Below are 27,478 nucleotides of genomic sequence, written 5' to 3' on the forward strand. Positions count from 1 at the left end.
CTAGACAGGGCATCCACCTTCACATTTTTAGAGCCCGGAAGGTACGAAACCACAAAGTCAAAACGGGAGAAAAACAGCGACCAACGAGCCTGTCTAGGATTCAACCGTTTGGCAGACTCGAGATAAGTCAAGTTTTTGTGATCAGTCAAGACCACCACGCGATGCTTAGCTCCTTCAAGCCAATGACGCCACTCCTCGAATGCCCACTTCATGGCTAGCAACTCTCGATTGCCAACATCATAATTTCGCTCAGCAGGCGAAAATTTCCTGGAAAAGAAGGTGCATGGTTTCATCACCGAGCAATCAGAACTTCTCTGCGACAAAACAGCCCCTGCTCCAATTTCGGAAGCATCAACCTCGACCTGGAACGGAAGCGAAACATCTGGCTGGCACAACACAGGGGCAGAAGAAAAACGACGCTTCAACTCCTGAAAAGCTTCCACAGCAGCAGAAGACCAATTGACCACATCAGCACCCTTCTTGGTTAAATCAGTCAACGGTTTAGCAATGCTAGAAAAATTAGCGATGAAGCGATGATAAAAATTAGCAAAGCCCAGGATCTTCTGCAGACTCTTCAGAGATGTTGGCTGAGTCCAATCATAAATGGCCTGAACTTTAACAGGGTCCATCTCGATAGTAGAAGGAGAAAAAATGAACCCCAAAAATGAAATCTTCTGAACACCAAAGAGACACTTTGACCCCTTCACAAAGAATTAGCACGCAGGACCTGGAACACAATTCTGACCTGCTTCACATGAGACTCCCAATCATCCGAGAAGACCAAAATATCATCCAAGTATACAATCAGGAATTTATCCAGGTACTCTCAGAAGATGTCATGCATAAAGGACTGAAACACTGATGGAGCATTAGAAAGTCCGAATGGCATAACCAGGTACTCAAAATGGCCTTCGGACGTATTAAATGCGGTTTTCCATTCATCGCCCCGTTTAATACGCACAAGATTATACACACCACGAAGATCTATCTTGGTGAACCAACTAGCCCCCTTAATCCGAGCAAACAAATCAGACAGCAGCGGCAAGGGGGTACTGAAATTTGACCGTAATTTTATTTAGAAGGCGGTAATCAATACAAGGTCTCAGCGAACCATCCTTCTTGGCCACAAAAAAGAACCCCGCTCCCAATGGCGACGATGACGGGCGAATATGACCCTTCTCCAAAGACTCCTTCACGTAACTCCGCATAGCGGCGTGCTCAGGTACAGATAAATTAAACAGTCGACCCTTAGGAAACTTACTACCAGGAATCAAATCGATAGCACAATCACAATCCCTATGCGGAGGTAGGGCATTGGACTTGGGCTCATCGAATACATCCCGGTAATCAGACAAGAACTCTGGGACCTCAGAAGGGGTGGATGATGAGATAGACAGAAATGGAACATCACCATGTACCCCCTGACAACCCCAGCTGGACACAGACATTGATTTCCAATCTAATACTGGGTTAAGGACTTGTAGCCATGGCAACCCCAACACGACCACATCATGCAGATTATGCAACACCAGAAAGCGAATATCCTCCTGGTGCGCAGGAGCCATGCACATGGTCAGCTGGGTCCAATACTGAGGCTTATTCTTGGCCAAAGGCGTAGCATCAATTCCTCTCAATGGAATAGGACACTGCAAGGGCTCCAAGACAAACCCACAGCGCCTAGCAAACTCCAAGTCCATCAAATTCAGGGCAGCGCCTGAATCCACAAATGCCATGACAGAATAGGAAGACAAAGAGCAGATCAAAGTAACGGACAGAAGAAATTTTGACTGTACCGTACCAATGGTGGCAGACCTAGCGAACCGCTTAGTGCGCTTAGGACAATCTGAGATAGCATGAGTGGAATCACCACAGTAGAAACACAGCCCATTCTGACGTCTGTGTTCCTGCCTTTCAGCTCTGGTCAAAGTCCTATCGCACTGCATAGGCTCAGGTTCATGCTCAGATAATACCGCCAAATGGTGCACAGATTTACGCTCGCACAAGCGTCGACCGATCTGAATGGCCAAAGACATAGACTCATTCAGACCAGCAGGCATAGGAAATCCCACCATGACATCCTTAAGGGCTTCAGAGAGACCCTTTCTGAAAATAGCTGCCAGCGCACATTCATTCCATTGAGTGAGCACGGACCACTTTCTAAACTTCTGACAATAAATCTCTATCTCATCCTGACACAGAGCCAGCAAATTTTTCTCTGCCCTATCCACTGAATTAGGTTCGTCGTACAGCAATCCGAGCGCCAGAAAAAACGCATCAATATTACATAATGCAGGATCTCCTGGCGCAAGGGAAAATGCCCAGTCTTGAGGGTCGCCACGTAATAAAGAAATAATGATCTTAACTTGTTGAACTGGGTCACCAGAGGAGCGGGGTTTCAAAGCCAGAAATAGTTTACAATTATTTTTAAAATTCAAAAACTTAGTTCTATCTCCAGAAAATAACTCAGGAATAGGAATTTTAGGTTCTAACATAGGATTCTGAACCACTAAATCTTGAACATTCTGTACATTTATAGCGAGATTATCCATCAAAGAGAACAGACCTTGAATGTCCATGTCCACACCTGTGTTCTGAACCACCCTGATGTAAAGGGGAAAAGAAAGACAGAACACAGTGCAAAGAAAAAAAAAATGGTCTCAGAACTTCTCTTTTCCCTCTATTGAGAAGCATTAGTACTTTGGGCCTCCAGTACTGTTATGAACAGTTAATTCAGAACCACAATGGACATTGAAGTTCAGAGCACACAAAGTGACCTGGCAATTACCAAAAAACAAGGACGAGCTCTGAGACGTGGGAACTCTGCTGACCGCAATCCCTAATCCTAACACACAACACTAGAGGTAGCCGTGGATTGCGCCTAACGCTCCCTATGCAACTCGGCACAGCCTGAGAAACTAACTAGCCCTGAAGATAGAAAAATAAGCCTACCTTGCCTCAGAGAAATTCCCCAAAGGAAAAGGCAGCCCCCCACATATAATGACTGTGAGTTAGATGAAAATACAAACACAGATGAAATAGATTTAGCAAAGTGAGGCCCGACTTACTGAATAGACCGAGGATAGGAAAGATAGCTTTGCGGTCAACACAAAAACCTACAAACAACCACGCAGAGGGGCAAAAAGACTAACGGTACGGAGGTGCTCCCTCTGCGTCTCAGAGCTTCCAGCAAGCAAGAAAAACCAATATAGCAAGCTGGACAGAAAAAAATAGCAACAAAAATAACACAAGCAAAACTTAGCTTATGCAGGATAGACAGGCCACAGGAACGATCCAGGAGGAAGCAAGACCAATACTAGAACATTGACTGGAGGCCAGGATCAAAGCACCAGGTGGAGTTAAATAGAGCAGCACCTAACGACTTAACCTCATCACCTGAGGAAGGAAACTCAGAAGCCGCAGTACCACTCTCATCCACCAAAGGAAGCTCATAGACAGAACCAGCCGAAGTACCACTCTCGACCACAGGAGGAAGCTTGGCCACAGAATTCACAAGAGATCCCTCTGCCCCCTGCTATGTACCCCCTGTGACCAATCAGTGAAGCCAGGGCCGGCTCCAGGTTTTTGAAGGCCCCCGGGCGAAAGAGTCTCACAGCCCACATAGTATATAGCACAGCCCACGCAGTATATAACACAGCCCACGTAGTATATAACACAGCCACATAGTATATAGCACAGCCACATAGTATATAGCACAGCCATGTAGTATATTGAAGAGCCACGTAGTATATAGCACAGCCCGAGTAGTATATAACACAGCAACATAGTATTTAACAGCCCACGCAGTATATAACACAGCCCACACAGTATATAACACAGCCCACGTAGTATATAGCAATATGGGCACCATATCCCTGTTCAAAAAATAATTAAAATAAAAAATAGTTATATACTCACCTTCCGGCGGCCCCCGGATCCAGCTACGTCATCTGGGGTCATTGCCGCAATGCATTCTTGGGACCGGAGCTTCGCGAGGAGCGGGAAAGGCTGCCGCGGACGCTGGAAGGTGAGAATATAATGATTTTTTTAATTATTATTTTTAGCATGCTGCATAGGCAGCATCAATAGTAAAAAGTTGGTCACACTTGCAGGGTTAATGGCAGCGTTAACGGACTGCGTTACACGGAGTTATGCCACGGTGTAATGCAGTCCGTTTAACGGACTGCTAAAATGCTATGTGGGTGCTGAGGGGGGCACTGACTGGAGGGGAGTAGGGAGGGGCCAATTCGTGGCCGGATTGTGCCTGTCGCTGATTGGTCGCGCCCAGCCAGCCGCGACCAATCAGCGATGCGGGATTTCCATGACAGACAGACAATCAGACAAACAGACAGAAGTGGACCTTAGACAATTATATATATAGATTGGTTATTGATTTATTCTTATACTCAATTCTACACTGAGCACATTGCCATGTGGAAGGTTTAGCTGACATTACATATGTTATTTCTGTATATTTAGCTCAGGTTAGACATTAACACCATATAGAGAGAACACGTGCTCTGTGGGACATATATAGCACATGACCCACAGGAAGGGGCGCACACTTCACACACACTCTATACAGACCACAGGTTATACGCTGAACAGATGGTATGTGAGTTAATCACGCGCTTCTTTATTCAGCCATGCCTTTGACAGAGACAGACGCAAACTACCATTCAGGATCCCAGGAAAGATGGGGAACAAACTTTGATATGGACAAATGAACAATCTCTTCATAACTATTTCACTATTTTATGTTTTGCTGCAATGAGCCTTTTTGGTGGACAATCAAATAAACTACTACATTTTTTATAAGAAGCACCGTGACATTTTCTATAGAGTATAGCATCTAGTAAAGAGTCCTGAATAAATAAATATACAAAATAAGTATATTTAACAGCCACCCAATAAATATAAATTATTCAGTCTCTGTGACTCTTCCCCCAATTAATTTGAGTTGTGATTTATTTAGGAACATGCAAGAAAAAAAAAACCTTTTGGTGAATAACTTAGACTTTCATCAGACTAAAGGTGCAACATAAAGGAAAAGAAACCAAGAAAATGTAAGAAATGGATAACAAAAAGAATAATAACAGTCATATATGGGAAACATTTGGTCAGGCTAAATTGTACAGCATAACATCAGGAATCCAGACATATCCAAAATTGATTAAGTCGTACAAAAGTAAATGGCGCAGAAATGTATTGGCAATATTATAGACATATGTAAGATTATGCACAAATAGTGATCTCTATCACAGTATAGCTCATATGAGAGTATAAATCCATAAGTGTAGTCACATATTGTAGTTACTAAATACCAGAGTTCAGAGAATAACCAGGTTGATGTTCAGAAATAAGACACCCGAGGGAGACAAACACATTATTGCAGGTTCCCAAAGAAGGATTCATTAAATGTAGGAATAGAAGTAAAAAAGGGGCAAAGAAGAAAGTCCCAGGGAAACAGGGGCACACAAATCATTGGTGCAACCCGTGCAGCCATACAGGGTCCCAAGATGTGAGAGGGCCCATTTATAACTCCAAAGCAGGTACAATTTTGCATTTTTAGGAGATTCTGGGCTGCAAAGGGCCCATGTATTGTTCTTGCACAGGGGACCTTTTCTGTCTGTGTCTGCCAGTGTGTGTATATATATATATATATATATATATATATATATACTGTATATATATATATATATATATATATATATATATATATATATATATATATATATATATATATATATATATATATATATATATACTTCCTAGATGTTACTGATTGAAATATTAGAGATGTAAATCTTTATGCATTACATAGTGGAATGTGTTGAGAACAATAAAACCTAAAAATGATCAACGTAAATCACAACTAATATCCCGCGGAGGTCTGGAGTAGAATGATGCTTAAAATCAAAGTGTAAAATGAAGTTACAGGCTGATCCAACTTCAGTGGAAATGCCTCAAGACAAGGAAATGATGCTCAGTAGGATGTGTGGCTTCCACGTGTCTGTAAGACCTCCCTACAATGCCTGGGCATGCTCCTGATGAAGCTGCAGATGGTCTCCTGAGAGATCTCCTCCCAGGCCTGGACTAAAGCATCCGCCAACTCCTGGACAATTTGTGATGCAATGTGACGTTGGTGGATGGTGCGAGACATGATGTTCCAGATCTGTTCAATCGGATTCAGGTCAGGGGAATGGGGGGGGCCAGTCCATAGCTTCAATGCCTTCATCTTGCAGGAACTGCTGACACAGTCCAGCCACATGAAGTCTGGCATTGTCCTGCATTAGGAGGAACGCAGGGCCAACTGCACCAGCATATGGTCTCACAAGGGGTCTGAGAATCTCATTTCGGTATCTAATGGCAGTCAGGCTACCTCTGGCGAGCACACGGAGGGCTATGAGGCCCTCCAAAGAAATGCCACCCCACACCATTACTGACCCACTGCCAAACCAGTCATGCTAAAGGATGTTGCAGATCGCTCTCCACGGCGTCTCCAGACTCTGTTACATCTGTCACATGTGCTCATTGTGAACCTGCTTTCATCTGTGAAGAGCACAGGGCGCCAGTGGCGAATTTGCCAATCCTGGTGTTCTGTGCCAAATGCCTAGCGTCCTGCACGCTGTTGGGCTGTGAGCACAACCCCCATCTGTGGACGTCGGGCGCTCAGATTATGCTCATGGAGTCGGTTTCTAACCATTTGTGCGGACACATGCACATTTGTGGCCTGCTGGAGGTCAATTTGCATGGCTCTGGCAGTGCTCCTCCTGTTCCTCCTTGCGCAACGGCTGAGGTAGCGATCCTGCTGCTGAGTTGTTGCCCTCCTACAACCCCCTCCATGTCTCCTGGTGTACTGGCCTGTCTCCTGGTAGCGACTCCAGCCTCTGAACACTACACTGACACAGCAAACCTTCTTGCCACAGCTCGCATTGATGTGCCATCCTGGATGAGCTGCACTACCTGAGCCACTTGTGTGAGAGTCTGTCTCATGCTACCACGAGTGTAAAAGCACAACCATCATTTAAAAGTGATCAAAACATCAGCCAAAAAGCATTGGTACTGAGATGTGGTCTGTTGTCCCCACCTACAGAACCACTCCTTTATTGAGTGTGTCTTAATAATTGCCAATAATTTCCATCTGTTGTCTATTCTATTTGCATGTGAAATTGATTGTCAAACAGTGTTGCTTCCAAAGTGGACAGTTTGATTTCACAGAAGTTTCATTTACTTGGAGTTATGTTCTGTTAAGTGTTCCCTTTATTTTTTTGAGCAGTGTATATCTATCTATATATATAGATAGATATACACACATATATATACTAGCTATTGAACCCGTTCTACGCCCGGGTGGCGAGCATTTATATTGGTATATGGTCTCCATTCTGGTATGTCCTGCTCCATCTTGCTCCCCCATCCTGTCATGTGCTGCTCCATCCTGCGTCCCCATCCTGTCATGTGCTGCTCCAACCTGCATCCCCATCCTGTCATGTGCTGCTCCATCCTCCTTCCCCATCCTGTTATGTGCTCCCATCCTGCGCCCCGTCTTGTCATGTGCTGCTCCCATCCTGTCATGTGGTGCCCCCATCGTGCGCAACCATTCTGTCATGTTCTGCTCTCATCCTGTGTCCCCATTTTGTCATATGGTGCTCCTATCCTGCGCAACCATTCTGTCATGTTCTGCTCTCATCCTGTGCCCCCATTCTGTCTGTTCCTGTTTCCATTCTGCCATATGTTGCTCCCATCTTTCTCTCTCCGGCTGTGCTGCCCGAGTGCGGCTGTGCTGAGTGCAGCTGTGCTGAGTGCGACTGTGCTGCCTGAGTGCGGCTGTGCTGTCTGAGTGCAGCTATACTGAGCGCGGCTGTACTGTCTGAGTGCAGCTATACTGAGCGCGGCTGTACTGTCTGAGTGCAGCTATACAGAGCGCGGCTGTACTGCGTGAGTGTGGCTGTACTGTGAGTGTGGCTGTACTGCGTGAGTGTGGCTGTACTGTGTGAGTGTGGCTGAGTGTGGCTGTACTGTGTGAGTGTGGCTGAGTGTGGCTGCACTGTGTGAGTGCGGGCGAGTGTGGCTGTACTGTGTGAGTGCGGGCGAGTGTGGCTGTACTGTGTGAGTGCGGGCGAGTGTGGCTGTACTGTGAGAGTGCGGGCGAGTGTGGCTGTACTGTGAGAGTGCGGGCGAGTGTGGCTGTACTGTGAGAGTCAAAGAGCCTTACGCATACCCCTAAATCTAACAGACGCTAAATATCTATTGTATTGCGTCTACATAATAAACATAGTTTGCACATGTTCTACGCTGTATATACAGAAGAAACCATATGAAAGAATTGCGTATTAAGAACAAATTTTTTATTAGAAACAAGTATAAAAAAATATATACTGAAAACCATAGAAAAACATACAAATTAAAAAATCTGGTAGCCAACAAAATGCTCAGAATGTGAGACAAACAAATATATGCGGCACCCCTCCTGGACAAACAGCATTCCTAGTAAATAATAGTCCACATAACAATGTGTTCGTACGTCTGACACACATCCATATAGTAAATTTGGAGAGCAATACTTAGGGTAGCCTATCGGCCATAGTGGCACATCCAAATATTCCTACTCAGTAATGCCCATAATCATAAGGATAGTATATGCCAGTATACTCACACGGAGATGTCAGTTGTTGCTGATGTTCAGGAGATGGTGCGACAGCCCCTACGCGCGTTTCGGCGGCGTGCCTTCGTCAGGGGAAGTGGCATCATACTCCCAGAATGCTCCTTATAAACCACCATGGACCAATCACCAAGATGTTCGTTTGCGTCACATGATCCTATACCAAAAGGAAGTCATGGACATGTGACACAACCGCATTGCATGTCGGTGTCTGTAGTCCCATGTGGTAATGATACCTTACATTATTTTTGCGAAGGAAGACGCACACACCATCAGCGGTCACAGAGTCGGTCGAAAACGGTAGGCGCGCCCATAGTGGCCGACGACATGATGAGCACAGGGTTCCCGACCGTGCGGCCGCATACGGAAGGAGACCCCGCCCACCAGTTCATACTCCACACATGACGCGCACCATCACCGACCACTCCCCAGGACGCCAAGGCGCACGCGCCCCAATCATCGCGCTCCATAGATGGACTACAAGTCTCTCACAAGTGGAGATAGGAACAACTTCCGTCTCCACATACCTAAATGCTGGTATATTACATCAATGCAGTCAATAAGACGGTGTATAGATATACAGACAACACATTTGAGATAGATCGTAACATGGTCTACAGATGACATACATATGAATAACAATAAGAAAGAGGAAAAAAGAAGAGGAAAAAAACCCCAAAGAAGGTGAACTAAGCCTACTAGAATATAGCAGACTCAGTACACGTATAATTCTATCTCAGAATGACCCCCAATAGTGTATAAAAAATATGTAAAAAAAGAGTGCTTTTCTGCATGTATATATCTACCCATAATCTGGGCAAACACACACATGCAGAAGCAGGGCCATTTATCATAGCCAACTACCAAGAAATATATGCATATATACACGTGAAAACAGTGCAAAGGATGAAATATCCTATTATGAAAAACTAGGTCAAATAGACCAATAAAACGGTCATATCAATACCGAATAATATATGAAACCGTGATATCTCAATAATATTATGATAAAGTGCAATCGGTGCTAGTGAAAAAACCATATGGTTCCTTATCTCCGCCCTACAATTACAACTATAACGTGTCCCTATAGACCCTCACACACAAATCATTTCGAGAAGATTCATATTAGAGTAGAACACATCACATAAACGAACGTAACTGTGAGAGTGCGGGCGAGTGTGGCTGTACTGTGTGAGTGCGGGCGAGTGTGGCTGTACTGTGTGAGTGCGGGCGAGTGTGGCTGTACTGTGTGAGTGCGGGCGAGTGTGGCTGTACTGTGAGAGTGCGGGCGAGTGTGGCTGTACTGTGTGAGTGCGGGCGAGTGTGGCTGTACTTACTGCCTGAGTGCGGTGCTGGCTATAATGGATACAGCACCCCTGCAGCCAGCACAGCGAGGGTTGACTCTGCCCACTCGCATCACTGGTCACATGCTGGTGACATCATCAAAGGTCCTGGAGCTCCGCTGGGCTCTACATCTACCGTGACCGAAGCTGCAGAGCATGGAGCCCCCATGGCCGCTATATTATGGGGGATACACGGGTGTGTGGAGCCCCCATGGCCGGTATATTGGGGGGGTAAGTAAGTTCGGCTGCGTCACTCTTGTCCAGACTGCGCAGGCGCGGTGCGTTGCGCTTGCGCAGTCTATAAAGGCTTCGGACAGAGTGACGCTCCCACCGTTATATTATAGATATCGAGCATATAACTGGAGATGCGTACTAATGTCGCAAGCCTCCAGTGCCTGCACACTGTGTCGCTGGAGTCAGACCATGTGCATACCGCACTACGATGCCATTTTTTTTTAGAGTAAGGGGCGGTGCTGTCTGATGTGATCAGGGTCATCTCCACGATGTCTGCTCTGTGGTAGAGGTTTCACCAGTGGTGATTAGGAGACCGGTGTGTGCTGCACAGCCGGTGAGACACCAGGACTGTGTGTACAGCACGTCCCGGCCGCCAGTCACCTTTCAGACCGGACTTTATTAATCCATTTTAAAATAATAATGTTGGGTGCTCCTCATGTTGAGTGAGCAAGGGGAAAACAAGCAACGCTTTTCAATCGCAATGAGGATATTTATCAAAGCTGCATCCCATGAGCTAGCATGGACATTTAAGATATGCACCCACCAATCCTAAAATCACATTGTAATTAAAATGCAATAACGGGCAATCAACAGATTGTATGTGCACCAAGATGGAATCATTAAAAACGTCAGATCAGCACGCAAAATATAACCCTCTCACAACCCGAGATCATGAGAAATGGAGACACTATGGTATCAGAAATGCCACAATTTTTTTTTAACAAACTCTGGATTTTTTTCACCACTTAAATAAAAAAGAACCTATATATGTTTGGTGTCTGTTTGGTGTCTATGAACTCGTAATAACCTGGAGAATCATAATGGCAGGTCAGTTTTAGCATTTGGTGAACATAGTAAAAAAAAAATGTTGTAGAATTGCACTTTTTTTTGCAATTTCACAGCACTTGGAATTTTGTTTCATCTTTCTTTTGAGTACACAACATGGTAAAACCAATGGTGTTGTTCAAAAGTACAACTTGTCCTGCAAAATCCAGCTCTCGCATTGCCATATTGAAGGAAAAATAAAAAAGTTATGGCTCTGGGACGAAACACAGAAACGCAAAAACAAAAATGGCTGCGGCACAAGAGTTAATGTTGGTTTAAAAACTCAAAAAAGAGTAAAAAAAAGTTAGAGAAGACCTCCAAGTGTTATGCACACATTTTCCAGTCAATATTTCACCAAAAATCAATTTATTGAGTAACATTCATCAAGGCTGGCAAAAGATTTGCTTATCTCATATTCAAATTCTCTCTTCAGAGAGGAAGAGGACTAGAACTCTAGTGCCACCTATAGGAAGTAGCAATCCTAGAAATCAATGTCGGCCCTTTAACCCCTTAGTGACAGAGCCAATTTGGTACTTAATGACCGAGCCAATTTTTGCAATTCTGACCACTGTCACTTTATGAGGTTATAACTCTGGAACGCTTCAACGGATCCCACTGATTCTGAGATTGTTTTTTTCGTCACATATTGTACTTCATGTTAGTGGTAACATTTCTTTGATATTACTTGCGATTATTTATGAAAAAAACGGAAATATGGCGAAAATTTTTAAAATTTTGCAATTTTCAAACTTTGTATTTTTATGCCCTTAAATCAGAGAGATATGTCATGAAAAATAGTTAATAAATAACATTTCCCACATGTCTACTTTACATCAGCACAATTTTGGAAACAAATTTTTTTTTGTTAGGGAGTTATAAGGGTTAAAAGTTGACCAGCAATTTCTCATTTTTACAACACCATTTTTTTTAGGGACCACAACACATTTGAAGTCATTTTGAGGAGTCTATATGATAGAAAATAACGAAGTGTGACACCATTCTAAAAACTACACCCCTCAAGGTTCTCAAAACCACATTCAAGAAGTTTATTAACCCTTTATGTGCTTCACAGGAACTGAAACAATGTGGAAGGAAAAAATGAACATTTAACTTTTTTTTGCAAACATTTTAATTCAGAACCTTTTTTTTTATTTTCACAAGTGTAAAAACAGAACCCCCCACAAGTGACACCATTTTGGAAACTAGACCCCTTAAGGAACTTATCTAGACGTGTAGTGAGCACTTTGAACCCCCATGTGCTTCACAGAAGTTTATAACGTTGAGCCGTGAAAATAAAAAAATCGCATTTTTTCTACAAAAATGATCTTTTTGCCCCCAAATTTTTATTTTCACAAGGGTAACAGGAGAAATTAGACCACAAAAGTTGCACTGCAATTTCTCCTGAATACGTCGATACCCAATATGTGGGGGTAAACCACTGTTTGGGCGCACCGCAGAGCTTGGAAGAGAAGGAGTGCCGTTTTACTTTTTCAATGTAGAATTGTCTGGAATTGAGATCGGACGCCATGTCGCGTTTGGAGAGCCCCTGATGTGCCTAAACAGTAGAAATCCCCCACAAGTGACACCATTTTGGAAACTAGACCCCCCATGGAACTTATCTAGATGTGTGGTGAGAACCTTGAATGCCCAAGTGCTTCACAGAAGTTTATAATGCATAGTCGTGAAAATAAAAAATATTTTTTTTCCACAAAAGATATTTTAGCCCCCAAGTTTTTATTTTCACAAGGGTAACAAGAGAAATCGGACCCCAAAAGTTGTTGTCCAATTTGTCCTGAGTATGCTGGTACCCCATATGTGGTGGTAAACCACTGTTTGGGCGCACGGCAGAGCTCGGAAGGAAGGAGCGCCGTTTTGGAATGCAGACTTTGATAGAATGGTCTGCGGGCGTTATGTTGCGTTTGCAGAGCCCCTGATGTACCTAAACAGTAGAAACCCTCCACAAGTGACCCAATTTTGGAAACTAGACCCCCCAAGGAACTTATCTAGATGTGTGGTGAGAACTTTGAATGCCCAAGTGCTTCACAGAATTTTAGAATGCAGAGTCGTGAAAATAAAAAATATTTTTTTTTCCACAAAAAGCCCCCAAGTTTTTATTTTCACAAGGGTAACAGGAGAAATTGGACCCCAAAAGTTGTTGTCCAATTTATCCCGAGTACGTTGATGCCCCATATGTGGACAGCAAAATTGGCTGTCGTGTTTGGAGACCTGTTGTGAATTCCGTTCTTGGGCTCCCTCCAGTGGTTGTAAATGGCACTTTTGTGAATTCTGCCCTTGGGCTCCCTCTGGTGGTTTTGAGTGGAACTGCTGCTCCTTGGGTTTAGCTTTAGCAGCTGCTTTCACTAATCGTCTCTCCTGGCTCTGCTATTTAACCTGGCTCTAGTCTTCAGCCTATGCCACTTGTCAATGTTTTCTGGCTGGATTCACATCTCTGCTTGGATTCTCCTGGTTTCCTGACCAGTTCTGCTAAGATAAGTTCTGGCTTTGCTCATTTCAGTCCACATGTTGTGGACTTATTGTTCTGTGCATTCTATTTTTGTCCAGCTTGCCATTATGGATTTTTTTCTGTTAGCTGGAAGCTCTGGGAAGCAGATTTACCCTCCACACCTTTAGTCAGGTGTGGAGATTTTGTAAACTCTGTGTGGATTGTTTTGTAGTTTTAATACTGACCGCACAGTATCCTTTCCTGTCCTATCTATCAAGCTAGACTGGCCTCCTATGCTAAAATCTGATTTCATCTCTGCGTATCTTATTTTCCCCTCCTCTCACCGTCAATATTTGTGGGGGGCTATCTTTCCTTTGGGGATTTTCTCTGAGGCAAGATAGGTTTCCTGTTTCCATCTTTAGTGGAAGTTAGATCTTAGGCTGTGCCGAGGGGTCTAGGGAGCGTCAGGTACCCCCCACGGCTATTTCAAGTTGCGCTGCTAGGTTCAGGGTCTGCGGTCAGTACGGATACCACCTCCTTCAGAGCTTGTCTCATGTTGTTCCTAAGGGTACCGTCACACTATACGATTTACCTACGATCACGACCAGCGATATGACCTGGCCGTGATCGTAGGTAAATCGTAGTGTGGTCGCTGGGGAGCTGTCACAGACAGCTCTCCAGCGACCAACGATGCCGAGGTCCCTGGGTAACCAGGGTAAACATCGGGTAACTAAGCGCAGGACCGCGCTTAGTTACCCGATGTTTACCCTGGTTACAAGCGTTAAACTAAAAAAAAACAAACAGCACATACTTACATTCTGGTGTCCGTCAGGTCCCTTGCAGTCTGCTTCCCGCACTCAGTGACAAGTAAAGTAAAGTGAAAGTGAAAGCACAGCCGCTGTGCTCTGCTTTCACTTTACGGCCGGCAGTCACAGTGCGGGAAGCAGAGACGGCAAGGGACCTGTTGGACACCAGAATGTAAGTATGTGCTGTTTGTTTTTTTTTAGTTTAACGCTTGTAACCAGGGTAAACATCGGGTAACTAAGCGCGGTCCTGCGCTTAGTTACCCGATGTTTACCCTGGTTACAAGTGAACGCATCGCTGGATCGCATCGCTAGATCGCTAGATCGGTGTCACACACACCGATCTAGCGATGACAGCGGGAGATCCAGCGATAAAAGAAAGTTCCATACGATCTGCTACGACGTACGATTCTCAGCAGGATCCCTGATCGCTGCTGCGTGTCAGACACAGCGATATCGTAACGATATCGCTGGAACGTCACGAATCGTACCGTCGTAGCGATCGAAATGTTATAGTGTGACGGTACCCTTAACCACCAGATCATAACAGAGACCTCCTGATGTACCTAAACAGTGGAAACCCCCCAATTCTAGCTCCAACCCTAACTCCAACACACCCCTAACCCTAATCCCAACCCGATCCATAATCCTAATCACTAACCCTAACAATAATCACAACTCTTACCCCAAAACAACCCTAATGTCAACCCTAACCATAACCCTAATCAAAACCCTAAATCCAACACACCCCTAATCCTAATCTCAACTCTAACCCTAATACCAACCCTAATCCAAACCCTAACCCTAATCCCAACTCTAACCCTAACTTTAGCCCCAACCCTAGCCCTAACTTTAGCCCCAACCCTAACCCTAGCCCTAAGGCTACTTTCACACTTGCGTCGTTTGGCATCCGTCGCAATCCGTCGTTTTGGACAAAAACGGATCCTGCAAATGTGCCCGCACGATGCGTTTTTGCCCATAGACTTGTATTGCCGACGGATCGTGACGGATGGCCACACGTCGCGTCCGTCGTGCACTGGATCAGTTGTGTTTTGGCGGACCGTCGGCACAAAAAATGTTCAATGTAACGTTTTTTTGTACATCGCATTGCCATTTCTGACCGCGCATGCGTGGCCGTAACTCCTCCCCCTCCTCCCCAGGACATAGATTGGGCAGCGGATGCGTTGAAAAACTACATCCGCTGCCCAGGTTGTGCACAATTTTCACAACGTGCGTCGGTATGTCGGGCCAACGCATTGCGACGGCCCCGTACCGACGTAAGTGTGAAAGAAGCCTAACCCTAAATTTAGCCCCAACACTAACCCTAACTTTAGCCCCAACCCTAACCCTAAATTTAGCCCCAACCCTAACCCTAAATTTAGCCCCAACCCTAACCCTAGCCCTAGCCCTAGCCCCAACCCTAACCCTAACCCTAGCCCTAACCCTAGCCCTAGCCCTAGCCCTAACCCTAACCCTAAATTTAGCCCCAACTGCTCTTCTCCTGCCGGCCGGCAGATGGCGACAGATGGCGGGCGCACTGCGCATGCGCCCGCCATTTTCTTTTGCCAAGAAGATGCCGGCGGCCAAGAGGAGCAGCAGGAGGACCCAGGGACACTAGTGAGTATAATAGGGTCCCCGAATCCCCCTATTTCTCTGTCCTCTGATGTGCGATCACATCAGAGGACAGAGAATTACACTTTGCTTTTTTTTTTTTTGCGGTCGCCGGTAAACAGTTAATTACCGGCGATCGGTAAAACCGACCCTGATCATGTTCTTTGGGGTCTCGGCTACCCCCGGCAGCCGAGACCCCAAAGATTCTCCCGGTGCGGGCCGGCGGGCACACTGCGCATGCGCCCGCCATTTTGAAGATGGCGGCGCCCATCGGGAGCCACGAGGAGCACCGGGGGAGACAGGTAAGTATTGGGGGGCTACCTGGGACCCCATTTCTCTGTCCTCTGATGTGCGATCACATCGGAAGACAGAGAAATTAAAAAGAAATCGCGTTTTTGTTTTTTTTTGCGATCGCCGGTAAACGGTTAAATACCGGTGATCGCAAATGCGGGGTCGGTAAAAAAACCCCGAATCATGTTCTCTGGGGTCTCGGCTACCCCCGGCAGCCGAGACCCTGGAGAAAATCCGACTCTGGGGGGTGCTATTTACTTTTTCCACAGCGCCGTTAATTAACGGCGCTATGGTTTAAGTACCCTTAGCGGCCGCCGTTAAAAGGCATATCGGCGGTCGTTAAGGGGTTAAAGAGCTTTGTCACATGACTTAGGATAAAAGCCAAAACTAGAATCTAAATTTGCAGACACTGTGTTCCGGGTACTGCCCCTAATCAGTGCAAGGTGTGAGATCTGGATTGGCTTTGTGAGAGGCGTCTGACCGGGATCCAAGGGGTATCGTTTCTCCTTGCAGAGAGTGACATCTCAAGCATGCCGATATGAGGAGACCATTGGAACCCGATCAGACGCCTCTCACACTTTGCACTGACGAGGGGCAATACTCCGAAACACAATGCCTGCAAATTGAGATTCTGGTTTTGGCTTTTATCCTAAATCATGTAACAAAGTTCATTAAAGGGTCAACATTAACTTCTAGGATTGCTAATTCCTATAGGTGGCACTAGAGTTCTAGTCATCTTCCTCTCTGAAGAGACAATTTGCATACTTCCCAGAGGAGCATTGCAGCATGAAAGTCTCCTCATTTTGGCATGCTTGGCATGTCACTCTTCGCAAGGAGAAAGGATACCTCATCTCATATTCAATGTTTCCTTATACCTTAGTGCACACGCTGTATAATTCAGGAGCAGCACGATGCTCTTTCTTCCTTGTGTTAGGAGTTGCTGAAAAGTTTTTTTTTCTTTAAATGTAATATTGACTGATATTATACTGAAATGATTCCTAGTAAATAGACCATGTTGGCAATGTGGCCCATTCTTCTATTCAGGGGTTGTCCACCTGTCACCTCCAGTGACTCCGCTTAGTAAGTGTGTTGCACCTGCAAGAGTTGGTAAGAATCAGTGTGGGACCGGTCACTTTCCTCTTGCAGCTGCATTTGATAAATCTGCCACATTTTTAGACCATCTTGTCCAGATCTACATCACCTAGTTAGTTATTGGCTTATTTTGTGCCAGAATTGTGAGCTACACATTTGGTGAAATTTGGTGAAACAGAATGTTAGACCCCTCCCCTCTCATATAAGCCACACCCCTTTCAGATAAGCCACGCCTCTTGTCAGACAAGGCGCAGAAAGGGTTTAAAACACGTGAAGCAAATCATGAAATACAGATTATGCTGCACATAACTACAGAATTCTGTCACATTTCGCTGATAAATCTCTCCCAGTGGCTTGTGATCAATATTTAGATTTGTAGTGAACATAAAACCACAATCTTAGGACCATTAATTACATTATAGACATAAGGAAGGAAGGGGAATATGGAAAGTCCGCTCACCACGTCCAGGTGCATCTTATAGGATAGAGGCAGTTTTCATGGTGCCATCCCAGTCTCGGACATGATCATAAGATGCAAGAAAGAAGAAAGTGATCTCCAGTGACAAAATATCAAGGTGAAAAATGTCATATATAAAAACTAGCTTTTATTATTCCAAACATAAGACGGATGTGCTGGCCACTGTTAGAAAGCCATGAAAAATAGACCAACGCATTTCAGATTGGAGCCTTATTCATGGTGTGTGGCTCCTAACTGGTGTGTGGCTCCATGATTAGGCTCCTACCTGAAACGCGTTGGTCTATTTTACATGAGTTTCTAAGAGTGGTTAGCACATTTGTCTTATTATGTTAAAAGCTTAATATATAATTTTTAAAAGCTAGTTTTATAAACAGCTCTTGCAAAAATTAAGAGACCACTGCACAATTTTATAAAAATCAGCTTCTCTGCATGTCTGACAGCCATCCCATTCCAGTGTCAGTTGAATTCCAACCAGAGTACACTTCAAATACGATGACTGTCATCCCGGTCAGGGGAGAGCCATTTTCACCCCTGCCAGTCTGTAACTTTGTTGTCCCCAATGTCTGCTGCTTGACCTTGTTGTAATGGACTGCCGTCTGAGAAATTTTAAGGATAGAGGCAACATGATGCTCACTGTGTCCATCTGCTAGAAAAGCCAGAATTGAGCCCTTCTTTTCCTCACTCAAGACTTTTCTTTTCAACTCCTTCGTCATGGTTCAAAGTCATTTTTTCACTCCTATTACTTTTGGGATATTACTAGAATTTGTTATGCCATCCAGCTTGTCCTATTGCAATGGGATTGTGCACACCACAGCAGTGTGTTTTCAATAAGATTTGGTTCAGGTGATCACCTAATCAGAAGCACATTAAGTAGAATGAATGTCACTCACTCAGCAACCGCAGGATGACATCAAGTGATCTGCAAAAGGAATGTCAAATGGCAGCTGGGGTGAAGTGCACGGCAAGAACAGTTTGTAACAGGCTCCTAGAGGCAGGGCTCAAGTCACTTAAAGCTAGAATAAAGTCTTTTATCAATGTGAAGCAAAGAAGAGCCAGGTTGAAGGTTGCCAAAAACCATAAGGATTGGACCATAGAGGACTAGAGTAAGGTAATCTCTGATGTCTAATTTTAAGCTTTGCCCAACATCTGGTCATCTAATGGTTAGATGGAAACCTGGAGAGGCGTACAAGCCACAGTGTCTTGCACCCACTGTGAAATTTGGTGAAGGATCGGTGATGATCTGGGGATGCTTCAGCAAGGCTGGAATTGGGCAGGTTAATCTTTGCGAAGGACATATGAATTAAGCCGCATACAAGGTTATCCTGTAAAAACAGTTGATTCCTTCTGCTCAGGCAATGTTCCCCAACTCTGAGGACTGGTTTTTCCAGCAGGACAATGCACCATGCCACACAGCTAGGTCAATAAAGGTGTGGATGAAGAACCACCACATCAAATCCCTGTCATGTGTAGCCCAATCTCCAGACCTGAACATCATTGAAAACCTCTGGAATGTAATCAAGAGGAAGATGGATAGTCACAAGCCATCAAACAAAGAAGAACTGCTTCCATTTTTTTCCAGAAGTGGCATAAGGTCACCCAGAAACAGTGTGAAAGACTGGTGGAAAGCATGCCAAGACGCATGAAAGCTGTGATTGAAAATCATGGTTATTCCACAAAATATTTATTTCTGAACTTTTCTTGAGTTAAAACATTAGTATTGTTGTTTCTAAATGATTATGAACTTGTTTTCTTTCCATTATTTGAGGTCTGAAAGCACTGTGTTTTTTTTTAAATTTTGATCATTTCTCCTTTTCAGAAAAAAAAATACAAAATGTATTGCCTGGAACTTCAGAGACATGTTGTCAGTAGTTTATAGACTAAAAGAACAATTTACATTTTACTTAAAAATATACCTATTTGCCTTTAAGGGTTGCGTCCCTTGCTTCACTCTATGTTGAATTATTTCTACGTATAGTATGTTGTATTTACCCTCCCCTTCTTCCCTTCACTCCTATCCTTCCCTCTCCTTTCCTCCCCTCCCTCCATTCCCCTCCCCCTCCTCCAGGTTAAAATACAAAATCCCAATAAAGTTTTTTGGAAAAAAAAAAATATATACAGTACATATAAAGAGAAAAATCAGACAAATTGAAAATTTTGCAGTGGTCTCTTAATTTTTTCCAGAGCGGTACATTTTTCACCTTGATATTTTGTTGCTAGAGTCACTTTCTTCCTTTTTGCATTATTTACATTATCAGCCTTCTTCATACACATTCAGTTTTCAGCACAAGTTATTGTACCCCAAATATCTCTGCAGATCCTCTAAATGAATCTATGTAAATTATGAAGAGATATATTTGCCCCCTACATTATCTGAACAGAGCCACGTAATATCCAGTATTTGATTAACTTTATAGTAAAATGTACTATAGCACTATAACAGTGTCCTGTCCCTTTAAATCTTCAGATGCTTCTGTCACCATGGTAACTGCAGTCATCAACAACCAGTAGGATTGCTCAGTTTGAATTTGAAAAAAAAAGTCAGTTTGTTACATCTCATCCGAGTGTGAAGACAGACACCTGCAGTCAGTGCGAGATTCCAGGTAGATAATGCACCGGACGGACCCCACATCCATCACAGACACTCACAGACCACAACTGACACTTTCTGATAAATCTGATCATTACCAAGTTATTATTTCCTCCAACACATGATGTGGTGAGATATCAGTGGGTGAGGCCGGTACTCGTGACATCTCCCATCTGGATCGATTCAGAGACAAGATCCCGATATTTACCCTCCGCTCTGCTCCTCCATGGGGAATGTCCCCGGCACACACACATGATGGCCCCCAGTGTAGTATTGCTAGTACTCTGCATGATATCCCGTCCTCCATGTATACCACATGCTAAAGGGGAGGGGTGATCCCATTGGGACAAGTTATCACCTGTCTGTGGGATAAGATCAGAGTCCGATCACTGGGAACCGCACCAATCGCCAGAACAGGGCACTGTTATCTCACTAAATGGCAGCAGCAGTACCTCCCCCGACCACCGGGACTGCCAGAGAGCAACGAGTACAGCTCCTGCAGGTCCCAGAGAGGATGAATGGAGCAGCAGGGGAGCATGTACACCTCCTCTACCTTCTAATGGGGATAAAAGTTCTGGTGATGGCTGGAATTTCCAGTGGACGGACCCCACTGATCTATAAGTCATCACCGGTCCCATGTATAACTTGCTCCAACTGAAAATACCCCTGTAATGAAGCTCACATATGTAACCGCCAATATCCCATATATTTCCCAATGTTGCCCTTCTGGGCACCTGAATTTATGATAAAATAAATATGAATCAATTACCAAAAGCCCTGCTGACTATTCCTGATGTCTTATAGGATTTGGATACATTTTGTCAGAGAAGATGTCAGCGGTCACCATGTGGACCGGGTATTCTGCCAGCTCTGGATCAGGTAGCTTCCATCAGTCTCTGATAACTGACCGCTCTCTACACTGCTGTTGGATGGGTTTCTGGGGCTTTACTTTATAGGGGTTGTCTATCTTTGGGGGCATTTTTGCTCTTACTTAAATGCGTGTATTTTCTGGTAAAAATTTTTTTTGCATTGGAGTTTCATTAAACAATTTCCATTATTTGCTTCCTATTATCTCTGAGCTGTGCCAACTATTGCTGGCGGCAGAATGAACTAACTGAGAATCTATCAGTGAGCTCTTTCTGACAGTCTGAAATGCAAGTTTGTAGCTCTTTTACGCTTATTTCCTGAGTGTCGCTTAGTACATTTCAGTAGTGGCTTCTCTTTCACATCCTCTTTGTACGGTTAGGATTGATCCTAATATCTGGTTGTGTTTTCTTCAGTTTACGTCACACCTGAGGAGCAACTGAGAAGACTGGCGTATTGTATCAAGCTTCTCCCGTCACCCCTCTACAAGAAGGAGGTCAGTGAGAAGACTAAGTTGAGGTAGTTATGTACTCAGATATTCCTAGTCATCCTTCTAACTTCATCTCTTCTCTTCCTAGCGCCTCATGCCAACCAACCCAGAAGCCCAGAGAAGGTTTGCTGTAAGGGATGAAGAACAGCCCGCTCCATCCATAAGTATCCCAGCCAGGGAGAAAAGGAAGAGGGAAGAAGAAGTGACGCTGAGAGAAATGCTGGCCTACCTGGACGAGGAGGAGGACGAGAAAGAAGAGAAGGAAGAAGATGAGATGGCGGCAAAGATCAAACTGGACATTAGGCTCCCGAGAAGCAGCACACGAAGAAGCAGGACCAGGCCCCACAACGTCCACCACCAAGTCAGCCAAGCGTCTCCCATGACATGGAAGAACATCATGTGGACCATCCTGCTGGAACCCCTCTGCCGATACATTGGCATTATCGGCCCGTAAGTATAAAAAAACACTAGAAATAATAATAGCAGCATAATAGTAATATAGGGACAATATATCCGCATTAGACTAACAAGAGTAATTAGATTAGTGATAATAAGAAAGTCATAAAATAGTAATAAATTAACAGTAGTAATAGTAGTAGGTGGAATAGCAGTGTGATCCAGGGTTCTAGGACTGATCGCCTTTTCTCGGGGTCAAGAAGGAATTTTTCCCCTTGAGACACAAATTGGCTGAACGTGTCCTGGGCTTTTTGCCTTCTTCTGGATCAACAGTGTAAGAATAAGGTAGTATTAATGATAATGGAAAAGTTAGAATATTGCAATAATAAAATAGCAGTATTAATAATAGTAAGTATATAAAATAATTATATCTATAAAAAGACAAGAACCTAAAATTACAATAATTATAGTCATAGCTCAATCAGTGCTGTAATGTGAAATAGTTATAGAAAAGTTAGAATAGTACAGTAATAAGATAGCAGGACGTAAATAATAGATATAAAACCTATAAAAAGAACAAACCCCTATACATTATAATAATAACTATAGTAGTAGTAGAATTAGCACTCTAATATTAGTTAGATCCCTAGTAATAACATAATTAGGTTTGATCCAGGGTTCTAGGACTGATCGCCTTTTCCCGGGGTCGAGAAGGAATTTTCCCTCAGTGACACAAATTGGCTGAATGTGTCCTGGGGTTTTTGCCTTCTTCTGGATCAAAAGCTTTAGACATAGGGACCTTAGTAATATCATTATTAGAGTCACAAGAGTAATAAAATGATAAAACTAATAAATAAAAAAGTAAATGATAAAAGGTACATTTTTAATAAATAATAAAAAGCGTAGTAATAATAATAACAGATTTGTGAGGCAGAGTCCCGTTAGTTAATAAGTTAGTGTTAGGTTAGTGTAGGTCCCATCTGAAGAGGTCGCCTTGTCGTTGGCAGATGGGCTCGCACAATTTTCTCAAAATGTGCGCTAAGAACCTCTCTTTTATATCTATAGAAGATATGCAGTAATACCATTTAGGAGATGTACATGTACACAGCAATTTTGTGAATAACACTTCTGCAGAATCACAGCAGCAGGTATACCGGTATAGGGAGGTCACATCTAGTGATAGTGCTACAGTGATATTACAACTGGGCCTTAAAGGGAATCCGTCAACAAGATTTTGCTATGCAATCTGACAGCACCATGATGTAGGGATAGAAATTCTGATTCCAGCAATGTATCACTTAGTTTTCTGGGTGCAGCAGGTGGGATAGAATCACAGTTTTCTCTTCAGCAGAGCTCAGATGTTGAGTTGTGTATAACCCCGTCCACACCACTGATGGACTGCATACTGTGTACACTGTATATTGACAGAAAGCTGCTAATCAGTGCTGGGGACAGTGGTTGGACTAGGAGACATGAGACACCTACTCCTGTAGTGATAATCTTCTGCTGAGAAAACACTGATTGTATTGAAGCAGCAAAACACAGCCCATTAATTGACACATCACTGGAATCAGATTATCTTCTCCTACATCATGCTGCTCTCAGATTACATAACAAAGCATGCTGACAGATTACCTTTAAGGGTAAAACTGCTTATACGAATTACTTATATTGGTTCCCAAGAAACATCTAACATGTACATCGCAGTCAGGTTCCAGTACCCGCTCTATAGTGCACATTTTCACCAGGCTGGTGCTGTCAGGGCACCTACAAGATGTGCGGCAGTCATACTGGTGTATTATACAACCCGCTTCTGCCCCAACTACCGGCAGTGGAGCTAGCCCTGATCCTGGCAGCTTAAGCCCTTTTACACCACAGTCAGTGGCAACCACAGCACCTAGGTGGTGTAGCGAGAAGGAGAGGGAGGCGCAATCACAGTGCTGGGGATTTTCTATGGCAGTCGGGGTCCTAATTAAGGTTTATTTTGACACCAGTCAGAGTCATGCGGGAACGAAGTCATCCTGATGAATGTAGCCTGCAGAGTTTCCGCACGTTTTTTTTCCGCAGCATGTGCACTGCGGATTGCGGTTTCCATAGGTTTACATTGTACTGTAAATGCATGGAAATCTGCTGTGGAACCGTAGCTGCGGATCCGCAGCAAAATCCGCAACGTGTGCACATAGCCTTAGGCAGTGGAATCCGCACAAAATCCACATAAAAACCGCAGTAAGCCCGCAGGTAAAACGCAGTGCCTTTCACCTGCGGATTTCTAAAATCCACTGCGGAAAAATCCGCAGGGGTCAATTCTACGTGTGTACATACCCTTACCTTTTTCTCCCCTTCCGACCTAAGCTTGTATGTTGGTCCCAGTCTTGTTTTTCCTGTAGAGAAGAGGAAGCCCCTTTGCCTTTTCTGCTCTCAGTCCTCTGCGGCTTTTCACCATCACTCAATGTCCACCATTAAATGTAATAAAGGTAATAATTGACCCGTTGTCTGACTTTCATGCCTCCCCGGTCTGAGCAACGTATAAGATAATAAAAATGTAAGGTGAATATTGAATCCAGAAAAGCAAAAATCAGCTCCTTTACATCAGGCACCACATGTGATATTTTTGAAATTAAAGAATATATATATACTGTATATAGATATATATATATATATACACACACACATATATATATATATATATATACACATGTGAAGGAACAAATTATGAAAGATTCTCCATTTTGTGCTTTGACTCCATTTTGTTGTTGGTTAAAGATAAATTCTGTTATTTACTTAGGTAGAAGGTTACAGCTGCTATGAAATAACTGTCCTGTTTCTCACGAAGATAACATTTTGTTATTCAGCTAGTCTATGGTTCATAATTGGTATAAAGACCTTGAGTATTCTAACTCGAGTGAGCCAGATAAGAGACTCGTGGGGGTATCGCTATACAAGACTGAGGCATCTGTTAATATGTTTTTCTATGCCAAAAAGACATGACTATATATGTAGTTTCCATTTTTCCTGTATCCTCATGGGTTAAGTTTTTCCTGTATTCTTATAGGTTAAGAACTGTGAACGTGTTCTTATGCTGATTGGTTGAAGTATAATTTCTATGACTATGAAAAGTCAGACAATAAACAGGGGCCCAGAGATCTGCTCGATCCCCCACACAGAGGCACGAGTCTCCGTCTGGTCATTTTCAGTTGCCGGCAACGCCCTTTAGATTAATTTGGAAATCACTGAGTCAACCGTGAAGGATCACTTTAGATCCTCCCTCAACAGCTTGGCGCCCGAAAACATGGGGCCCCAACCAGGAACGCCTCTGCCCCCCCGGAGGACAACCTGACAAAGGACCCTCAGAGCGGACACGGGCACTGGAAAATTGGAACTGATCATCCCCCACAACAACCACGGTAAGTTGGCAGTTATACTGTCCAGACTGACTGTTTGGTGTGGTTTTCCTGTGTTTGTTGCTGCAAAGAGGATCTGAGGTTTGTCCCCGATGGTGGGTGATTTTTGGGTGGAATCATATAGAGGTGTAGTTCCGTTGGGAGCCCAGTGCTCGAACCGTACCTCATAAGGGACGGACACCCCGGATTGACCAGTGATGTAATTTTCTTTATAGTCAAAATATCCTGAATTCCTGATCATTGTTAGAATCAGGCGCGGTGAGGTGATCGAAGATTGGGTAGGATACGTAACTCAGGAATATATAGAAGTATACAGTATATATATATCCAGAGGTATTCGGAGGGAAGTTTAAGACTCCCTCCTCCTTTCACTGAGTACCGCGTTTTTGGGTTGTCCCAGTGGGGGACAGAGAGACCCAGTGGAACAAACCGTAAAGGCCTCTCGGTATTGTGCACAACTAGGTAAGGATATTTAGCTCTAAAGGAGAATCATGTTTCCATGGAAGTAAGAGAAGACTTTGAATTTGTGTGTTGAATCTGATACTGTTAGCCCAAAGATGAGGAAAATATTCTCAATCATTGGTTTTTCTAAGGTGTTCTGGCATATGAATTGTGTGATGAAGGTTTTGTAGAAATTAATTAAGTCTGAGAACTGCTGTATTCTGTTTCTGTGTATAGATTTCCAAAATATCCGATGGGAGGGGTCAAACATCTGCGCTGTGTCTTTCTGCTTTCTGTGCTGAGGAATGTTGTGATGTTCTTATCTGTTCCGTGTTTCTGGTATGGAGGGGGCGAGTCGCTGCATCCTCTCCTTGTGTAGTAAGAATTATTGTAAGTTTAAAGTAAAATATGGTGTCTTGTTTTAGAAGGAACTTGTATGATAGTTTGGTTATCAGTGTAATTAAAAGATTGGTAAAAGATTTATCTGCTTCAAGTTGAGTGGTTGATATATAGCAAATTAAGGATTAACAGAGAAAGTGAATTTGGATTTGTTTTTGTTACGTTGAAAAAGGGAAGCTGTCTACTACGACAAAGACTGAGAAAGTGGCTGAATGTTTTGTGGTGCAGGAAGGAATTGAGAAAGTGATTGAGGGTAATGTGTTAGGAAGACAAATAATTGAAAAATAATAATCTGAAACACGGGGGCTCCCTGTTAGATGATATGGTCCCTCCCCAGGAAATCAAGCTTCTCCTCCCGACTGTAAGCTCCGTGCCCCTCAATCCCAAAGCACCAATATATTCTGGGTTGCCAAAACTCAGTGCGCCCCCACACTATGATCCTGCCGGGTGGATTTGTGATGTATGCGGAGTTACTAATTCTCAGTGGAGACAGGTCTGTTACAATTGTGAAGCAAGAAGACCCGGAGTTGTAGCCCCCACCTTTCCCTTGCTAAACGCTGACGGCACTTATTATCAGCCACTGCCAGCACCAGTCACTGGTATGCTTAGTATTGCTAGTGGTTATGAGTATCCACCCCCTCCTACTTTAGTTACCCGATTCAGAAATATCCCCCATGGTTTTCTATAGACAAATAGCAGCGAATCGAGAGATTTATTCCACTCCCTGGAGAGATCTGTTACACTTACTCCATGTGAAGGCTGGGGAGGGGTATTTTCCAATTATTGAGGGGGAACCTATGAGAGTGATGTTGATTTCTGTAATGCTTTAAAGGTTTGGGCACAAGATAGACGAGCGGACCACGCTACCTCCCTCACAGATGTCACACAGGACAAGGGGGAGACTGCCGAGAAGTTCTATGGGCGTCTTATGGTAGTACTTAAAGATTTGGGGTTTTCACTGTATAATAAAGCCCATTCACACCTTTTTGCAGTAGCTTTGATGTCCGGCCTTAAATCTGAATTGAAAGAGGCAAAAATGTCAATGAGACCCGATACTGAGACTTCCATTCTGGACGATGCATTGAAAAAAAAAAAAGTAGTACAAAGTTTCCAGAAGA

At 43.8% G+C, this 27,478-nt stretch overlaps 1 protein-coding gene across 1 annotated transcript in view; it reads left to right on the top strand.

Annotated features, from left to right (window-relative positions):
- Positions 1-27,478, top strand: part of LOC138637780 (uncharacterized) — a 94,514-nt gene that overhangs the window by 25,067 nt on the left and 41,969 nt on the right. Inside the window, exons 2-4 of the mRNA XM_069726700.1 lie at positions 21,174-21,248; positions 21,650-21,729; positions 21,812-22,173. Of these exons, the coding sequence (XP_069582801.1) occupies positions 21,174-21,248; positions 21,650-21,729; positions 21,812-22,173 (517 nt within the window). The remainder of the gene's footprint in view (positions 1-21,173; positions 21,249-21,649; positions 21,730-21,811; positions 22,174-27,478) is intronic.

Source organism: Ranitomeya imitator, chromosome 5, assembly GCF_032444005.1.
Source record: "Ranitomeya imitator isolate aRanImi1 chromosome 5, aRanImi1.pri, whole genome shotgun sequence".
In the NCBI taxonomy this organism is placed as follows: Eukaryota; Metazoa; Chordata; class Amphibia; order Anura; family Dendrobatidae; genus Ranitomeya; species Ranitomeya imitator.